Here is an 18,803-nt window from a genome sequence, read left to right on the forward strand (position 1 = left end):
AAATGTTTTGAGTATCTACGTGATAGGATATGGGAGATCCTGAAAGGCTGGAAAATCAAGCTCTTATCAAAGGCAGGCAAGGAGATCCTAATCAAGGCGGTCATCCAAGCCGTGCCCACATATGCCATGTCTTGCTTTGATCTAACAAAATCTCTATGTGAGAGTATTAGCCAAATGGTGTGTAATTTCTGGTGGGCTAATCAAGACGAGGAGGAGCGACACCACTGGGTGGGATGGGAAAGAATGTGCCTGCCGAAGGAGCAGGGAGGCCTCGGCTTTGGCGACTTACACGCCTTTAACATTGCAATGCTATCACGGCAAGCCTGGAGGCTCATCTAGTGCCCGGAGTCCCTGTGTGCACGAGTCCTATGAGGCAAATATTTCCCACACGGAGAGGTGTTGAATTCTGTAGCAACACCAGGGATGAGCTATGTATGGTGTAGTCTGCTCCAGGGTATTGAGGTCATTAAGGCTGGCATGATTTGGAGGGTAGGCACAGGTGATATGATCAATATTTGGCGGGATCCATGGCTGCCCTCAAATGACACAAGAAGACCAAGGACACTCCAAGGTGCCCATCTACTAACGAGGGTGTCGGAGCTTATTGACCCGGCTACAAGTACGTGGGATGGAGAACTAGTGCAGCAAACTTTCTGTCAGGAAGATGCGAGGACAATCATAAGCATTCCCATTCGCGACCACTTTGAGGATTTTGTGGCCTAGTATTTTGACGCCAAGGGTCTCTTCTCGGTGAGATCAGCCTACAGGGTTTATGTGCACCTGTTGGACCAGCAGAAAAACCACCAAAGGGGGGAGAACTCGTCCGGCCTGGAGGATAAATCAAAGTTTTGGCAGGCACTCTGGAAACTGCTGTGCCCCCCTAAAGTTCATCATTTCCTCTGGAGATTTGCCCATAACAGCCACCCCCTCCGGCATAATGTCGAACGAATTGGAGTGGAGCTGGACGTGCGATGCCATCTATGCGGTCGACAAGCTGAGGATGGATGCCATCTCTTTCTGCGTTGCAAGGAAGTTAAGTGCATGTGGCGACACGGTGGTCTTGAGTATACTAGACAGCGACTCCTGCTGTGTGAAACCCCTATGGACTTGCTCGTGACCATGTTCAAACTGCCAAGCGAGATCAAGATGCGTACAATCTGCCTCTTATGGTCCTGGTGGGCGGAGCGAAACAACGCCAACCATCAGAAGAAGCGACAGAGCCCAGAGGCTTTCAGTGCGCGGGTAGGATGCCTGTCGAAGGAATGGGAAGTACTCGCCACGGACAAACAGCCGCGACACCCAGAGGGCTCACACCCACCACCTAAATGGAGCGCCCCTCCGACAGAAGTTGTTAAGATCAACCTTGACGCTGCGTTCAACCATACGACAGGAGAAGGAGGATGGGGCCTCCTGGTTCAGGACAGCACAGGGGACTGCATAGTGGCGGCAGCGGGTAGACTCCTGAATTTAAGTAGTGCCATGCACGCGGAAACGGAAGCTTTGGTGAAGGCCATTCAGTTCGCAGAGCTACAAGGCATGGGTTGGGTGTTCTTTGAAACCGATTGCCAACTCTTGCAGCTAGCCGTTGACGGCACATCCTAGGATCGTAGCTCTCTTGGAGTGCTAATCCGCGAGGCGAAGTTCCTCCTCCAGCTAGGGTTTATAGAGCACAAAGTCTTGTTCTGTCCGAGGGCATGTAATAACCCAGCACACTTGTTAGCTGCTGTGGGTGCGAGGGCTGAGCCCGATAGTCAGCTGCTCTGGCAGTCCGATCTGCCACCGGATGTAACCCCTGCTGTGGCCGCCAATCTGGTCGGTCCACCGTAAACTTTTTGGAATGCAAGGTGTTCCACTTAAAAAAAACAATTTTATTCCTGAAATTACGTACGTTAGCGAATCGAGTCAAGCTGAATCCTAGAGCGAATCCCATGCACTGCAAAGAAAGAAAAAAGTCGAACGACGATGAATCGGGCATTTTCCATCCCGCATGTCACCCCTGCTCGAGCCGACGAGCGAAGCATTACGTGTCGGACACTACGCCACTAGTGGTTGGGGCCCGCCATTGCGGGCCTCCTGAGTGTGTGTTTGTGGCGCACTTGCCTGGCTGAAGCACCTAATTGCGCCTTCCGTGCGTCCATTTCACACAAATTCACAAACATTTGTTCTCCTATAACAATGAACTAATGATTGTTAGCCTCAATTTTTCTTGACAAGGACAAATAACCACCATCAGTTAGCACAACACCACAATATTTCTGCATTAGAGATGCTCAGATATCATAACCAAGCAACACAATCAATTCTACTGTCCCAAAGGTTTGCAAAGCAATGTTGCGGACACTAAAGGATTAAATTTTGCGCCATCTAAGAAGCAAGATGAGCATTAGCTAAACATCAAACTAATATTTAGAAGCCACTGACATGATCTTGAAATATCAACATGTAAATTCTAAAAATCAAATTAACAGTTAAGAATAGCTGCACAAAATGAAAATTATAGATTCTTACATGGATGATATATATTCTAACATCTAGTTAGCATAAGGATGAAAATCCATTTGTCCGACAAATATTTCCAGACTATAATACGTCTAGATGCATCCATTTCTCTGACAAGTATTTCTGGACGGAGGGAGTATATTCTAACATCCAGTTAGGATAAGTTCTACAGCAAAAATATCCATCACAGGAGGTGGACACCCTTTTAGTTAGCAGCTTCTGTAAGTACTAATAATAGTGCTTCATGCAAATAGCTTAGTGCGGCATGCACATTTCTTGTACCATCTTCCAACATAGGAGAGTGCTGCAATCTGTAAGTTCCAAATGTTTGCATGGAGCTAGTCAGAAGTAGGCTTGATGCATGGGATGGTTAACAGAAAGGAAGAGATGTCACCTATTAGTATGAAAGGGACTCATATAAAAAGCTCACCAACCAAAACCCTATTTTAGCTTTGCCTACCATGGCGGCAATTTCATACTCTTCTACAACTAGATATTCTTATCTCATCACATATATCGGCATACACAAAGAAAGCTATAGTCCTAGAATAAGGCTAGTATGGTGCAACCGAGATGCTATTGTTAAATGTGATTAGTTCGACAAGAAGGCATACCTGATGAATTGGAGGATACATGTGAACCAAACACACAGGGCATTCCAATAGTTCACGCACATTGGTAGAAACTATGACATTTGGTTTCCGTGAATGCTCGATAACATCACCGACGAGTTCTGCGACATCTAACATCTCATTCTTTGGAGGGTCGATAAATTCAGCGTCAATGTCGTCAAGATAGGCAGTTAACGGCACGACCAAACCTATAGATGCAGAATCATGTATGGATGATAAATATTTAGGCTTGAAAGTAATGAGAAAGATTATCATCATTTTAAAAGACAGGAAACAAATGGCACAAGCAATCGGCCATTTCACCAAATATCCAGCCAAAGACGACCCTTCTTTATTATAGGATCCACACCATCTATAGACCACATAGGACCCATATGATAAATTGCTAGAATGCATGTACCGTCAGCTTGTTCAAAGATCTGAAGAGGAAAAATTTGCCGTGGGGGGCTTACCATGTAGCTGCAGGCTGGCATTTCTTGGTGTGAAGGAGATGATTGTTGCAGATCTTGAGGGCCTTGGCCTGTTTCACGATGAGGCGGAATTTGGCAGTCTCCATGGGATTGAGCATTTTGACGGTAGTACAACCTCGCTTTCGTATGGACACAAGAAGAAGCCTAGATCAAAGCCAAGAATGATCGGATCGGGTCGGATCGAGTGAAGTAACAATGGCTTACATATCAAGGAGGACGTATGCATCCTCTTCGCCGGTTGTGATGGCGACCTCCTCCATACCATTCCACAAAGTGATATGATACCATGTTGACAACACATATACAATTACTTCCAAATCTATTTCAGCCATCCACTTAAATACGATGTCAATAATGGTGACGCTGCTCTGCTCCTAATCGCAAAGCAAAGATCAAACTACTGCAACCAAAGAATCTCTTCTAACTATCAAACTCATTTCAAATGCCAAAGGATCTGGGCAGTGGGCCTTTTCTTTGTGAAGAACAACACTGAATCAATGAACAGACCACAATAAGGAAAAAAGAGGACCAAAAGAAAAAGGAAAGGAAGGCACAACCCAAACAGAGGCACCCAAACTCCTGAATGGAGGCATGCCGCTATTGCCTGGGTGCAATCCATACCTGATGACAACACCAGCCGTTGATGCATCTGACAAAGAGCCACCACATGCCACGACACTCAAATCCACACAAGAACGGTGCATGTCCACTGACATCAGAGCCGGGAATAACGCAGGCCCCACCTGCAAACACCCATACCCAACACCCAATCAATATCTCGAAACAGAACGCCGGTGAGCATACAACAAACCGAAAAATAACGTGAGATGAGATGAGCCTGAAAATTATTGAGCTTGTGTATAAATACCAACTACAAACGCCTTATCCCAGCTTATAAGGAAATCATTTCGTCAACCAAGTAGTACAAAAAACAAATACTCTGTAGAAGCTTCTAAGATTGGAACAGCTTCGCTGTGTTGTATAGCATTTGAACTGGATAATTTGGAACAACTGGTTCAGCTTCTATAATTTGGCCCTGCTAACAAATGATTTAATGGATAATTTGGAAGACTGGTGTATCAAATTTAAGAGTGGAACAAATTAAATTTTGTCAAGACCAGCACCAAAAGATAAATATGACATCATGTACAGGTGTATCAAATTTAACAGTGGGACAAATTATTTTTTTCATAATGATGATACTATAGAATAATCATGACATGATGTATATATTAGCATATGATGTCCACACAGGATAATCTCTGGAATTAAACATGGCAATGCTATACAACACAACAAAGCAATAGACTGGAAATCTGATCGGTCTACACGAACACAGTCCAAACTGGACCTATATAGGTAGCTTATATGTACATAGCACATCATTTTCAGAAGGCAGGTGGCACGAACTCTGTATTCTCATGACATCTCCAATAGTAAGACACCTTAATCTTTTATCCCCTGTTTTAGGGAGCTTTATGTGTTAACCAAACTTTTGTTAGTACTAAATGCAGATATGAGATTGGTCTTCATGGATGATTGTAACTACGCTCTTATTTGTACTTTGTACTAAATCTAGATATAAAAAGGTTCCGCTGGATAATGCTCTTGCAATAACTTACATGTACCATTTGTAGAAAATCTGATATTTTGTAAGGTTAGGTGGTCACATGAATATTTTCTCCAGGAGAGTACTGTCAAGAAATTTTTGTTCCAGAAAAAAGGTAGTGATATTTTAACTACGCAATAACAAGATCAAATCTATAGATGACAATATCAATGAATTATGACAATTTTCCTCTGTGGGTCTGCTATTAATAATGAACTGTGTAGAGGATACATCTGAATTGTACTGACAAGCAGTCCAAATAGTCCAAGTATTGCGATAAGCTCTACCCGATCGTTCTTCTTGATGTAGTATTCCTACATATTCAAGGAACATGCTTATGAGAATTTTGAGAAAATATAATTGATAGTAGCAAGATACATACTAACCATTGTTTAGGCAAATACCGGGAGGTCCATGAGAAGCCAGGTTCTACTTGATAAAATATTCAAACAACAAACAACTCAATGTAGACAAAACTGAAAATTCAAATTTAGCGAAACCTACACCAAAACAGATAGATATAAATAATTGAAGAGAAGGTGGTTGCCCATCCTGCTGGACGGAGCTAAAATATATCAAACAAAGGAGCTTACCTATGCCTTGGGACTGCTTGTCTCTGCCATCGATGAACTATCTAGCAGGGCCGTCACCAAGGCCACATCGAGTCATTCGAAACGAAGATCCGGAAGCTAAATAATGTTTCTTCCTCCTAGCTTGTCCCAATTAAGAACACAAATCAAATAATCAAGAATGCAAAACAAATAATCATAACAAGAAATATTTATGGTGGGTATAAAAGGCTAGGTAAGAACAACCAAAGCTATATATACGCGAAATTGGGAATCAAGCAAAAGAGGTTGTGGTTGTTTTCTTGAGACAGAATCAAAAAAATGGTAGTACCTGCAGCACAACCGGGAGAGAAGAACAGAGAGAAATTTTACTTCCATCCAACAATAATTAATAGCATACCTAGAAGCCTACAAATTTTTCATGCCAAATCGTACCTGATGATGGTCATTGGGCAGCCACCGTTGTCCACCCGGCCGCCGGCCAGTCCACCAGCCGTGCCCATGCCCATAATAATTAGTAGCATACCCAATATACACCTTCAAGTTTGACATTTATCAAGAAGCCTTGTGCAACATGCTTGTACTATAAGGAAACAAGAAACGACCAAAACCTCAGGTTCCTAAGTTCCAAGAAAAAAAATAACAAAAGTGTAGACAAGCCAAACTAAATTTGGTGTCGCATACCTAGGCATTTTCCGTTCTATGTATATATGCAGATAAAAGGCTCTAATAATAAACCCAAGAACCAATATATTCAATTGGTACATTCTCCCACATTTGTCTGCTAAAAACAAGAACAGCTGGAACAAAGAGAATCAATCTCTCGATACTTAGCAGCTTCAAAGCAATATGAGATGATTCAACTGGCACATGGACACAATACACATAGCACAGCACTATCCATATATTTTGAGCATCAAGTATTCTCAGACAGTCACCTAACTAATGTTCTGGGGTAACACATGAGAATACAAGCATGTTTCTTGATTACATTTGTACGTGGGCAATACCATATTTCAATTAATATCAATGAACCATCAGTCAAAAATAAAGAAATTTTACTCAATGCATGTATAGATTAATAAAGCATAGATGGGGGCAAAGAACCACATGGAGTACCCTACTTCCAATAGTAAAAGCCTAGGCACCAAAAAACTATAGATGTTTCTGTTTCTGTTTCTGTGATGCTTAACAACATGAACTTCATGGACTGCTGCAACTAATTTTATTGATACCTTATGACAGATCCATATGAACTGTGGGCGAATTCCATAGACTCATCCTTGAAGTAGGAGTGCTGCTTCAGAATCCACCTCCAGCCGGACAATGTATTTGTTTGTCCACATCGTACATCCGCAGCCCCTGCAGAACAAAATTCCACAGGAAACCCTATTAGGCCTCTAATCTTAGGTCCTGCTCCTGAAGCAGAGCATTGCAGTTAGATGCCTTTGTTTCTGCATTCAAAAATCAAATACCACGTATGCAAATTCACATCAAAGTATCTAAATTTCATATCACTTGACCCATAATTCCTGCTCCCTGAAGCACATACATATGAAATCGCTTCAGACTAACTGAAAACGAGAAAATCCCACCTCGCACAGAATAATATGCCTGTTCCAAAATTTGAGGAAGAAATCGATCTGCTTTCGGAGCATACGGGAAATGGATCGAGACCCAAAGAGAGAGAGAGGGGGGGTGGAGCGGGAGGGGAGCACGCACCGGACGGTGGAGGCCATGGCAGCTGCCGCGAGCAGCACCTGTGTGAGACAGGTCCCGAGCCCCCAGCGCGTTCCCGGCTCCCCCAGCAGGTCGACCATCAGCACCCCGTTCGGCGGCAGGTTTGCTTTCTCCCCCTGCGCTGCTGCGGCTGGGCCGGGCCCGGTCCATGTGCCTGCGCCACCGCAGCCAGAGTGGCAGCCGCTGAGGGAGAGGAGGGCGCCTTCTCCGGTAGCGGGCACTGGAGGAGCTGGGATGCGCGCGGCGGCGGCAACCCTGGCTTGTGTGATGCTATTTTTTGGGAGAGAAAGAAAAGGCGTGTGGAAGGAGAAGAGATGGCTTCGTGAAGAAGGGAAAAGCCAGGGGAGGTGTTATCTGGCACGACAAATCACTGCTCTCGGTCTGTATTCTTTTTGTCCTTCCCGCCCAATCATTTTCCCAATCGTCGTTTTTGTCTCGTAGCCAGTCCGACGTGGACACAACCAGAGCCCGCCCCTTTTGCGCAGCTGAATGTGTTTAATGTGCATGCAATGCATGTATTGACATTTTGCATGAAGCAGACAAACAACTCGTGATGGCATATGATTAGCACGCCCACTACTTTATCGGACAATGTATGTGTGAACAGCCAAGACTGACTATATCTCTACTACTACTGTACTTACCGTGTCTGCCAACAAGTCGTTATTGTATATACGAAGTAAACGTCATGTATCGACCAACCGATGAAGAATGCACGCACCGTGTACAGAAGCAATGAGCTGGAGTGCATGCATGCTTACTAGTTACTCCCAGTACTAGCTAACTATACTGGCTGATGGCTAGCTTGCAATCAGAGGCAAAGCTAGCTCGCAGATTAAGCCACCTTAGTTTTCTTGACCAGCAACTACTCCTAGCTAGCACATGCAACTTGCCATATTTTTCTTGACGGAATCAAACTCTGTTACACACATACTAGTATGCATGTGTTATTTATCTATATGTACAAGTATCAATCATGCATGAGCCATATAGATACCGTGTGTTAGTTCCTGGAGCCAGGGAATTAATGCCAGCGCTCAGTTCTGACTTTTGAACAAGCTAGCGGACTTTTGACAAGCTCACTCCTAGCTTATATACGGAAGGGAATGGAAGCATACATCTTGCCACCATAAGCCAAATATATGCCTTAGCTAATGTACATGCATGCATTGAGCCTAGCTAGCTAGCCAGGACGCTCCGGCCAGCTGAGCTGGTACGTACGTGTGGTAGAAGAAGAAGGCAAGGAGATCTCGATCGAGCATGGCGTCTGCTTCGATCACGTTCGTGCTGAACCGGCTGGGGGAGCTGGCGGTGAAGGAGGCGGCGCTGCTGAGCGGCGTGGGCGACCACATCCGGCTGCTCCGGGACAAGCTCGAGTGGCTGCAGACCTTCATCCAGGACGCCGACCAGGAGCGGCGCGATGGCGCCAACCAGTACGTGGGCCTCTGGATCCGCCAGACCCGCGACGTGGCGCACGAAGTGGAGGACGTCCTGGACGACTTCCTCCGCCGCGTCGACCTCAGCACGCTGCGGCAGGGGGTCCCCGCCTGGAGGAGGTGGCTTGACCTCGCCGCCTCCTGCACCACACAGGTCTCCGTCCGCCATGACCTCAGCGGACGGATGGAAGGCATCAAGGAGAGGCTCATGGAGATCTCCGAGAACGTCGACAAGTACAATATCAGGACGCTCCGACCCTCCGCCTCCGGCGCTTCCTCGTCCGCCCACAACTCCACCATCAACACCGTCCCAGCATGGTACGCGTACGTATACAGTCTCTCCCATCTCTACCTCTTACGTTTTATTCCAATCTGCATGTAGCAAATAATCTGCATAGTTTATACCGTATGAACAAAGTTCACCATCCACCCGTGAAACCCAACTTAAGTAGGATCGATATTATTGGTCATGTAACCATGTTGATATATATTGTTTGATATGTGATATTCATATTCATATCGTTTGATTGACACTTCAAATTCTTGTTCAAAACATGACTTTCAGTACAGAAACAAATGTAAAATGTCAGTGCGAGCATTACAAATAGGGGTAGGGTGTGCATGCGTGCGTTAATAGGAATGAGTGTCTGTGTGTACGTATGAGCATCTGCGTCTGCACTGTGTTCAAAAAAAGATTTTGTTTCAGTTATTTACGAAATAATTAACAAAGGCCCACAAAACCTCATGTTAATTATTCCTTTTTTGTGAAACTGAGTTAATTATTCGGGGTGAATTTTGAGTTTGCTAAACACATGTCCCATGCGGTTTATTGAGTTAATTATTCTTTTTTTTTGTGAAACTGAGTTAATTATTCTACACACATAGAGAACCACTAGCATATTTAGAATGCTCTAAGGCCGATACAGTTTCATCTATGATGATACAAATATTTTTATTACTTTCCCAATTTATGTTGAGAGGTTATCCATGGCTACGATCACGTCTTTATGCATCTATGAGAGAGAGAGAGAGAGAGAGAGAGAGAGAGAGAGGATATATTATCTTTTAGAGAGACGGTAAGTCTCCAAAGTTGTATCTTCATAACCAGGACATCACTATGCATGATATATAGCTAAACAAATAAGGATTCTCTATTCGGGTGCACATTCTAGAGAATTCATGCCCCTTGTGATATTGTTAATAAGACACGGGAGCATATAATTCTACTCCACTAATTGAGGTTAGACTAAAATTCTACTCCACTAATCATTTCATATCCCAGATCACACCACAAATCATTACTGTTTAAATATACACAATGAGAATTATTTTCCAAAATTTATGAAACTTATGAACCCTTCAGTAACTGCGAAGGGAGCTCAAGCTCTCATGAAGCATACCACTTTTTTTTGCATATCTATGCACAAGAAAACAATGCATATACATTATACGGGAAATTATTTTCTCTGAGTATCAAGATCTTTCCAGAGTGTATTTTATGGGACACACGGAAAACATTAACTTTCATGAGTGTACAAAGGTACACTCGGTAATTTCTTTTCCCAAATACCTTTTCCATGACACCTAGTAAATTTATAGATAGTCAGTAAAAAAATGGACGCATGTCCTTGTTGACCACAGTTGACGGATTTTCCTGTAGTGAGATTCCTGAGTGTTTTAAGACACTCGGTAAAGTGACTTTTTTTAGCTTATCATCACTTTTACTAAATATATGTACATCCAAGATATTCTTTCTGTTTCTTTAACTTTTTAGAGAAAAAGCACGAAGGCTTGACTTCATATGAATGAAGCCAATTTTTTTTTAACTTCCGGAAACACTTGTCTTTTCTTCAAAATTAAAGAGACGCGCTTGCTCTGTCGCGTTTCACTTTAGTTGTATGCTATTGGCTTAAAATACTACTCCCTCAGTTCCATAATATAAGAGCGATTAGTGTTAAAAATGCTCTTATATTATGGGATGGAGGGAGTAGTTAACGTATGCAAAAATTGCACTTGATGTTACATTGCCCCATACTTATTTATTTATTTATTTTACTAAATGTGCTTCCCTTTGAAATCAAACATATGCAGGGATGAGGGTAACGAAGTGGTTGGCTTTAAAGATGAACGTGCAGAGCTGCAACGTTATCTTCTCGCTGGTGATGATACTAGCAGATCTGTCATGTCACTAGTTGGGGAGAGTGGCACTGGCAAATCCACACTTGCATGGGAAGTGTATGACAGTCCTATTATCCGGAAGCATTTTGATGTCCGAGCCTGGATCAATGTCCCACCACAAATAAGAGATGATGACATCTTGTACTTCATCTACAAGCGTTTGTGTCCCGAGAGTGAGGCCTGTGAACAAAAAAATTCGATCACAGAAAAAGTTCATAAAGCCCTCTCGCTGTACCTGAAGAATAAACGCTACCTGGTGATGCTTGATGGCCTGGTCAATTTCAGCAACTGGCACTCCATACTCCATAGCCTACCACAGAATGAGAAAGGCAGTAGAGTGATGGTCATTACTCGCCTCGATGACAAAGAAGCTACATATGCTAACCCAAAAGTTAGCACCCTCAAGATAGGCAAGCTTGACGAAAAAGATAGCTCAGCGCTATTTTGTCGCAGAGTCTTTGGGGCCAACAACCAATTTAAAGAGAAGATCTTTGGTAGCAAAATCTCAGAACCCAATGCACAAATGGAAAAGGCATGCGAGAACATGTTCAAGATAACCCACGGACTACCCTTGGCTATTGTGGTGCTGGCTGGGCTTCTTCGGACAAAGAGCATATCAGAGTGGGAAGAGGTGTTGAAGAAGCTCGAGTCGAATAATGAGCCAAAGCAAGTGAAAATGATCTTGGCTTTGAGCTTTGACGATCTCCCAAGTCGGCTCAAGTCTTGCTTCCTATATTTTGCAGGAATGCCAGAGAACCTGATCTACAATGCGCGGCGCCTCGTGCGGCTATGGGCCGCCGAGGGGTTTCTGAAGCCAAAGAAGGGGAAAACCATGGAGGACATTGGTCAGAACTACCTGAAGGAGCTGATCTCAAGGGAGATGATCCGCCTGGTGAAGAGGGACATGAATGGAGGTGTTTGGCTTGTTGCTATCCATGATCGTCTCCATGCTTTTGCACAGGCAGAAGCACATGAGGCGAGTTTCCTTGAGGCACATGACAATGCTGATCTCCTTGCACCCGGTGCAGTTCGCCGTCTGCACCTCCAGAACTACACAGAGACATATATACCAATGGGCACCGCATTCCCTAAGATGCGGTCCATCTTGGGTGATTTTGCTGAGGAAAGATCACAGAATGGGAAACGATCGCTTAGCTCCAAAGTAAGAGCGCATGGCCAATTGAAGAAGCAAGGTAACAATAGTGATTTACGCTACCATGCTCTTCGTTTTCTGCCGGCATCCAAGTTCCTCCGTGTAATTGATCTCCGGGGGTTAAGGATAAAAAAGGTGCCTGGTGCAATTGGGGATATGATCCATGTAAGGTACCTAGGGCTCCGGAGTCGCTCCCTTACCAAACTCCCTTCTTCCATTGCTCGTCTCATCAACCTTCAGACACTTGACATAAAGAGAACTGAGGTGAAGAAGGTGGCACAAGCATTCTGGGAGATTCCAACGCTGCGACATGTTGTGGCCAACATGCTAGGACTGCCAAAGTCAGCTGGCGTGCTCAACAACATGCAAACACTCACAGGCTTGCTTTGCTCTGATCCTTTAGGCAAGGACATCAAGCCTTTAGAAAACATGGTTTATCTTCGCAACTTGCATATTTCAGGTCTGGATAAGCCGCACTGGGAAGCACTTAGAGAAGTGTTCAAAAAGCTCGAGTCACTCATGTACATGCACCTTGCTGGGAAAGATATTCCATTCGAACTCTTCACAAACTTCACACTCCGCCGCCTGCAGATCCTAGAGCTGCTCGGGGAAATCGACACATCAAGGGTTAAAGAGGAGGACCAGTACACACTACCCAATGTCACTAGGCTAGTGCTCAAGCTATCATTGGCAGATCAGAAGTTCATTGACAAGATAGGTGAGCTGCCAAGCCTCATGGAGCTAGTATTGTCCGAGGATTCCTGCCGTGAAGAAAATCTCTTGTTTTCTGATAAAGGATTCAACAATGTCACAAGCTTGGTGATGGCCAACCTAACAAGAGTGAAAAAGTGGACAATACGACCCAGGTCCATTCCGAAGATTCAAAAGATCGTTCTATCTGGTTGCCCCAAGATGGAGATCAAGCTTGAAGGGAAAGAAGGGGAAGAAAGCCTACAAGGTTTGATGGCAGATCTCAAGGAAGTAGTGGTCTGCAACATGCTGCAAGAGGGCTCCATCATCGTCAAGCCTGCAAATTCCGCCTTTGAGGAGAAGATCAATCATGTGGCCATCAAAACAAAGAGTGAAGACATAACAGATGCAACGCAACGAGATGGAAGGTGGAGGGCAGGTATGATAGCTGGCAACATGTACCAGAACTAGAACTCTTCTCACATGCATGACCTTGCTTGCACTGGACTTGGCCGTGTGAAATTTCTAGTACAATTTTTAATTCGTGTGTTTATTAAACTCATCATCTTGATTAATTAAGCTTTCCTTTGGGAGTGTTTATGTATTTCTGTATTGTAATATTACCAATAAAGCAGGTATCTGCGTGTAGAGCATTCTTAAATTCAGCAATGCTATATTATATAGTGATTGTGTTCAATTAATCGGTACATGTTATTTATCGTGTTACATGCACAACAGACAATGTAAGGATTAGCATTATGTATACAATATATGCAAGTGTAATGACACTGTGTTGTAAAATAAAAGTCATGTCTTAATTAATTTTAGTGCAGGTTGCACTTTATATGCGCTAGTTTGATCGTTGTCTAATTTTTTTCTTCCATACTTCATACCTCCATGCATATATTTACTTGTAGCGGGAAGCAGAAAAAAACCCCTGTTGATCGCAACCAAGCAGTGAGAAGAGTCATCCTAGTATACTCAACATAGAAGCCAATATTTGCAACATGGCAAGAACAGGTTTGCAGCATCAACACAACAATTGTGGTGGATGCCCAACATCACCGCAGGGTATCCCTCTTGCGTATCCATCATAACATACATGAGCTCGCAACTTGTCAAGACAACTCATCGAACATATAAATCACGCTAGGTTGCCCGTCCACCAGATGCATCTGCGTCGCAACATAGATCAGGGTCGAACGATTGCGATTAACCTCGCTGGCGATTTTTGACCCTGCTGTTAAACATCCAGCCACTGTTTTTTCTTCACGTTGCTATTTGGTGCTGAAACGGATGACGAGTGGGGCTTCTTTCATTACGGGCCCGGCTTTGTAGTGTCCCTCTTATGTGCGCGTCGCGTGTGTCTCTGGTCAAAAAAGGCTGACTGCTGCGAGCGTGGGCGATGTGGGATTGGCCAACCCTATCTACCAATCACCCGTCCACCTCGAGCCTCGCATCCCTCCCCTGCTCGCTCGCCACATGTGCGGTCGTCGCCTCCTCTCCATGATGATGAGCGGTAGGGCCACGTCCATGAGAGGAGCATATGGCCCGTTGCAGCTGCCGTGCGTCGTGGCTCCGGATCGACACAGGTCGCCGCTTTGGCAGATGCACGTCGTGGTTCCGGATCGGCGCAGGTTGCCGCTGTGGGAGAGCAAGGGTGGCCTGGTCTTCCAGTGCTTGTGGAGGAGCAGGGGGCAGCTGATGAGGTGGCGATGGTAGGGGAGGAGGAGGTCCTTTCCTCGGTCACCACATCGAGGAGGAGGAGGTCCTCTTCATCCACCACAACCGTCAGGTTCGTAGTCGTCGCCTAGGTCCAGTGCTCCGGTTTGGCTTTTTTCCTGTTGATTTATTCCCAATTTTTCTGTGGTGCTTGATTTTGTTTTCCCTGTGTTAATCATCTCAGGGACTTGTTGGCACTGGATCTAATGGGGAGGAGATCCTTTAGGCATTTGATTCTTGTGGGATTCCACACATCTTGCAGGATCAAAAAGCCTTTGTTTTTCACACACACACACACACATGCTTTGATGATTTGATTTCGAGCGCACCGAGTTGTGTTGATGTACAAAGAGCCTCTCATTTTCGGTGGTGCCATGGTGTTCCTCTCCAGTCTAGCTGCAACCTTCTTCCCCATCCTTCTCCAAATTTTCTCTTCCAAATTTTACACAGGAACCAATAGGTTGGTCGGATCTGTTGTATGAGGGAGAACAAGAATGAGAACAATTGTCAGTTTTTTGTGTGCAGGTTTGTGATTGTATTAGAGATCTTAGAGTCTTCCTGTACGTGCTATTTCAGGAGCTCATATTATGCATTACCTGCAATGAGTCAAGTGATTGATTATTTTCTGTATTATTTGGGCCTTATTTGGTGTGGTTAAGTTTAGTCATTGACGAGCTTGTCATGCATGTCAGATTTGGATATGCCAAGCATAAAAAGTGCTGATCATGTAATAAAAATATGCTTACATTGGAAAGCTGATTAAAGATGAATCAGTAGTATCGTATGAAAGGTTAAGCATTTCATTCCTCCTTTTGTCTGATGTTGATGCTTTGCTTATGTGGTTGCAGATCGACTTGTGATATGTTGAGTGGATGTAGGATCGAAAGTATGTCTAGAGGGGGGGGGTGATTAGACTACTTGACCAAATAAAAATCTAGCCTTTTCCCAATTTTAGTTCTTGGCAGATTTTAGCTATCTTAGCACAAGTCAAGCAATCTCCACACAATTCAAGTAAGCATGCAAAAGAGTATATGAGCAGCGGAAAGTAAAGCATGCAACTTGCAAGAATGTAAAGGGAAGGGTTTGGAGGATTCAAACGCAATTGGAGACACGAATGTTTTGTCGTGGTTCCGATAGGTGGTGCTATCGTACATCCACGTTGATGGAGACTTCAACCCACAGAGGGTAACGGTTGCGCGAGTCCACGGAGGGCTCCACCCACGAAGGGTCCACGAAGAAGCAACCTTGTCTATTCCATCACGGCCGTCGCCCACGAAGGACTTGCCTCACTAGCGGTAGATCTTCACGAAGTAGGCGATCTCCTTGCCCTTACAAACTCCTTGGTTCAACTCCACAATCTTGTCGGAGGCTCCCAAGTGACACCTAGCCAATCTAGGAGACACCACTCTCCAAGAAGTAACAAATGGTGTGTTGATGATGAACTCCTTGCTCTTGTGCTTCAAATGATAGTCTCCCCAACACTCAACTCTCTCTCACAGGATTTGGATTTGGTAGAAAGAAGATTTGAGTGGAAAGCAACTTGGGGAAGGCTAGAGATCAAGATTCATATGGTTGGAATGGAATATCTTGACCTCAACACAAGTGTAGGTGGTTCTCTCTCAGAAAATGTGTATTGAAAGTGTAGGTATGTTCTGATGGCTCTCTCCACGAATGAAGAGTGGGTGGAGGGGTATATATAGCCTCCACACAGAATCTAACCGTTACACACAATTTGCCAAACTCGGTGGGACCGAATGGTTAAACTCGGTCGGACCGATTCAGCAAACCTAGTGACCGTTAGGATTTTCGGTGGGACTGAGATGCAACTCGGTAGGACCGATATGGTTAGGGTTAGGGCATAACATAATCTTGGTGTGACCGATTACACAAACTCGGTGGGACCGATTTTGGTAATAAGCTAACCAGAGAGTTGGTCAGGTAAACTCGGTGGGGCCGATTTGCTCATCTCGGTGAGACCGAAATGTTACAAAAGGGAAACATAGAGTTTACATTGCAATCTCGGTGGGACCGATCGCTCATCTCGGTAAGACCGAAATGTTACGAAGGGAAACAGAGAGATTACAATCCCATCTCGGTGAGACCGAGATCCCTATCGGTGAGACCGATTTGCCTAGGGTTTGTGGCAGTGGCTATGACATTTGAAACTCGGTGGCGCCGGATAGAAAGAATCGGTGGGGCCGAGTTTGACTTTTGGTTTAGGTCATATGTGGATGTGGGAAGGTAGTTGAGGATTTTGGAGCATATTACTAAGCACTTTGAGCAAGCAAGCCATTAAGCAACACCTCATCCCTCCTTGATAGTATTGACTTTTCCTATAGACTCAATGTGATCTTGGATCACTAAAATATAAAATGTAGAGTCTTGAGCTTCATGCTTGAGCCAAACTTTTTGTCCTTAGAATTTTGAGGGATTCACTTTCCTCATCCATGCCATGCCATTCATTGAGCTTTTCCTGAAATATTAATCTTGGAATGATGTTAGGTCAATGAGCTATATGTTGTTAGGAATTACCAAAACCACCCAGGGATAGTTGCACTTTCAATCTCCCCCTTTTTGGTAATTGATGACAACATATAGATCAAAGCTTCGACAAATGATAATAAGAGTGAAAGATATTGTCGCTTTGAGAAGTATGTGAAAAGCAAGAGCTCCCCCTAAATTTGTGCATATCTTAAGATTTGCTTTGGACTGCAAATGCACAATGAGTTAGGATCATGGGTTACTCTTCCATGTCACATACATCTTGGTGGAGCGCTCAAAATGATAAGAATTAAATACATGCACTCATCACCAAGCAAAGTGAATGATCATATAAGGATAAGTAAGATAATATCATCTACAAGCATAAGTGTAGCTTATGATCAACCACATGATCATCAATGTCTCACAGATAATAGCATAGTATCTCAAGCAATCAAAAGACAAACAAAGTTTAACCAAGAAGACAAGAGAGAACAAAAGCAAACTCTCTCTCTCTCGAAGCCTATGATCTATACATTTTTCTCCCCCTTTGGCAACAAGTTACCAAAAAGTTCATAAAAAATGCATAGCACTAAAACGTCTCTCAGGCTTGGTCTTCAGGTGGTGGTGTCCGGAGAACTCCAAGAACGAAGGCTTCAGTTGATGTGGATGGAGCTGAAGGAGTTGGTGCTGGAGCTGGTTGCGCTGGAGCTGTAGCTAGTGCAGATGAAGTGACTCTAGTGTCTGGAACAGGCACTACAGCAGACCTCTGAGCTCTAGGCACCCTGACAAATGCATCAGTGGTTGTCTTGCCCTTCCTCTCCTGCATATCATCTTGAAGTTGCTCCACAACAGACTGAATTTCAGTTACCTTCACATCCAAGTCATAGCATTTTTGCCGCACGATTCTTTCGAAGCTCTCCTGGTTTTGAGTTAGGGTGGCCAGTCCCTTCTCAATCCTCAGAGTGGATGCAATCAGGTAGCCAAGCTGATCTTGCTTGCTTTTCAAAAAGTACTCAGATGCCTCCTCTTGAGTTGGCATCTTGGCAGCCTTCTCTTTCTTTGCTTTCTCCTTCTTCTCTTGAGGTTGTACTGATGATGGTTCATTCTCATTCATCACAACTTGATTGTCCTTAAAGTCAGGATAGATAGGAAAGTGTTCCTTATCCAACAAGTATGTGCCTGTGCCCATCTTTGAGTTTATCAACTCCTGGATCTGTGGGGCATATCCACAACTTATTTTCTGGTCAGCTGCAGTCCTCTTGATAGTCTCAACTATAAGGCTCATGACCTTGAACTTCTGTGGCATATCAAATATATGTAGCAAGTTAATTGCATGGCCTCTGATCATTCTGTGATCACCAGACTTGGGCAAGAGAGTGTGCCTAAGGATCCAATTGATTGTAGGCAGCCCTGACAACAAGTGTTTTACTGACCCAAACTGGTGAGTCTCAAGATCATCTTCAGGAATCTCCTTGTACATGTTTGCCATAGAGTTGTGATCCATCTTCTTCTTGGCATAGACATCCAAGTCATCTTCTTCTTCCTTGTTCTGGTGGCAGCTTTGGGCAAGTTACTGGGAGTGCTCCTGCTACCATCATCTGAACTGCTAGAGGGACTAGTG

At 44.2% G+C, this 18,803-nt stretch overlaps 3 protein-coding genes across 23 annotated transcripts; 2 read left to right on the forward strand and 1 right to left on the reverse strand.

Moving 5' to 3' along the window:
* The first annotated feature begins 1,101 nt into the window (after positions 1–1,101).
* On the forward strand, positions 1,102–1,602 carry LOC147978525 (uncharacterized). Its single transcript, XM_087514779.1, has one exon. It carries the CDS (start codon positions 1,102–1,104, stop codon positions 1,600–1,602), a length of 501 nt encoding a protein of 166 aa, XP_087370905.1.
* An 820-nt stretch (positions 1,603–2,422) lies between these two features.
* On the reverse strand, positions 2,423–7,864 carry LOC125542804 (uncharacterized). Of its 21 annotated transcripts, XM_048705983.2 has the most exons (13): positions 7,502–7,861; positions 7,015–7,141; positions 6,464–6,579; positions 6,215–6,362; positions 5,804–5,919; positions 5,615–5,710; positions 5,442–5,524; positions 5,224–5,282; positions 4,223–4,344; positions 3,806–3,975; positions 3,584–3,745; positions 3,114–3,319; positions 2,423–2,810 (listed from the first exon to the last, which is right to left on the reverse strand). In XM_048705983.2, the coding sequence occupies exons 6-12, from the start codon at positions 5,624–5,626 to the stop codon at positions 3,289–3,291; spliced, it is 639 nt and encodes a 212-aa protein (XP_048561940.2). In that variant the 5' UTR covers positions 5,627–5,710; positions 5,804–5,919; positions 6,215–6,362; positions 6,464–6,579; positions 7,015–7,141; positions 7,502–7,861; the 3' UTR covers positions 2,423–2,810; positions 3,114–3,288. The 21 variants fall into 21 exon arrangements, 13 of the variants coding, with proteins under 13 accessions (XP_048561940.2, XP_048561942.2, XP_087402470.1 ...); XM_048705985.2 differs by lacking the exon at positions 6,464–6,579 and having other exon boundaries at positions 5,804–5,923; positions 6,215–6,316; XM_087546344.1 differs by lacking the exon at positions 6,464–6,579 and having other exon boundaries at positions 5,615–5,639; positions 5,804–5,923.
* An 805-nt stretch (positions 7,865–8,669) lies between these two features.
* Positions 8,670–13,759, forward strand: LOC125546648 (putative disease resistance RPP13-like protein 3). Its single transcript, XM_048710825.2, has 2 exons — positions 8,670–9,273; positions 11,047–13,759. The coding sequence occupies exons 1-2, from the start codon at positions 8,780–8,782 to the stop codon at positions 13,445–13,447; spliced, it is 2,895 nt and encodes a 964-aa protein (XP_048566782.2). The 5' UTR covers positions 8,670–8,779; the 3' UTR covers positions 13,448–13,759.
* Positions 13,760–18,803: the final 5,044 nt, after the last annotated feature.

Source organism: Triticum urartu, chromosome 3A, assembly GCF_056163025.1.
Source record: "Triticum urartu cultivar PI428250 chromosome 3A, HENAU_Tu73, whole genome shotgun sequence".
NCBI lineage: Eukaryota > Viridiplantae > Streptophyta > Magnoliopsida > Poales > Poaceae > Triticum > Triticum urartu.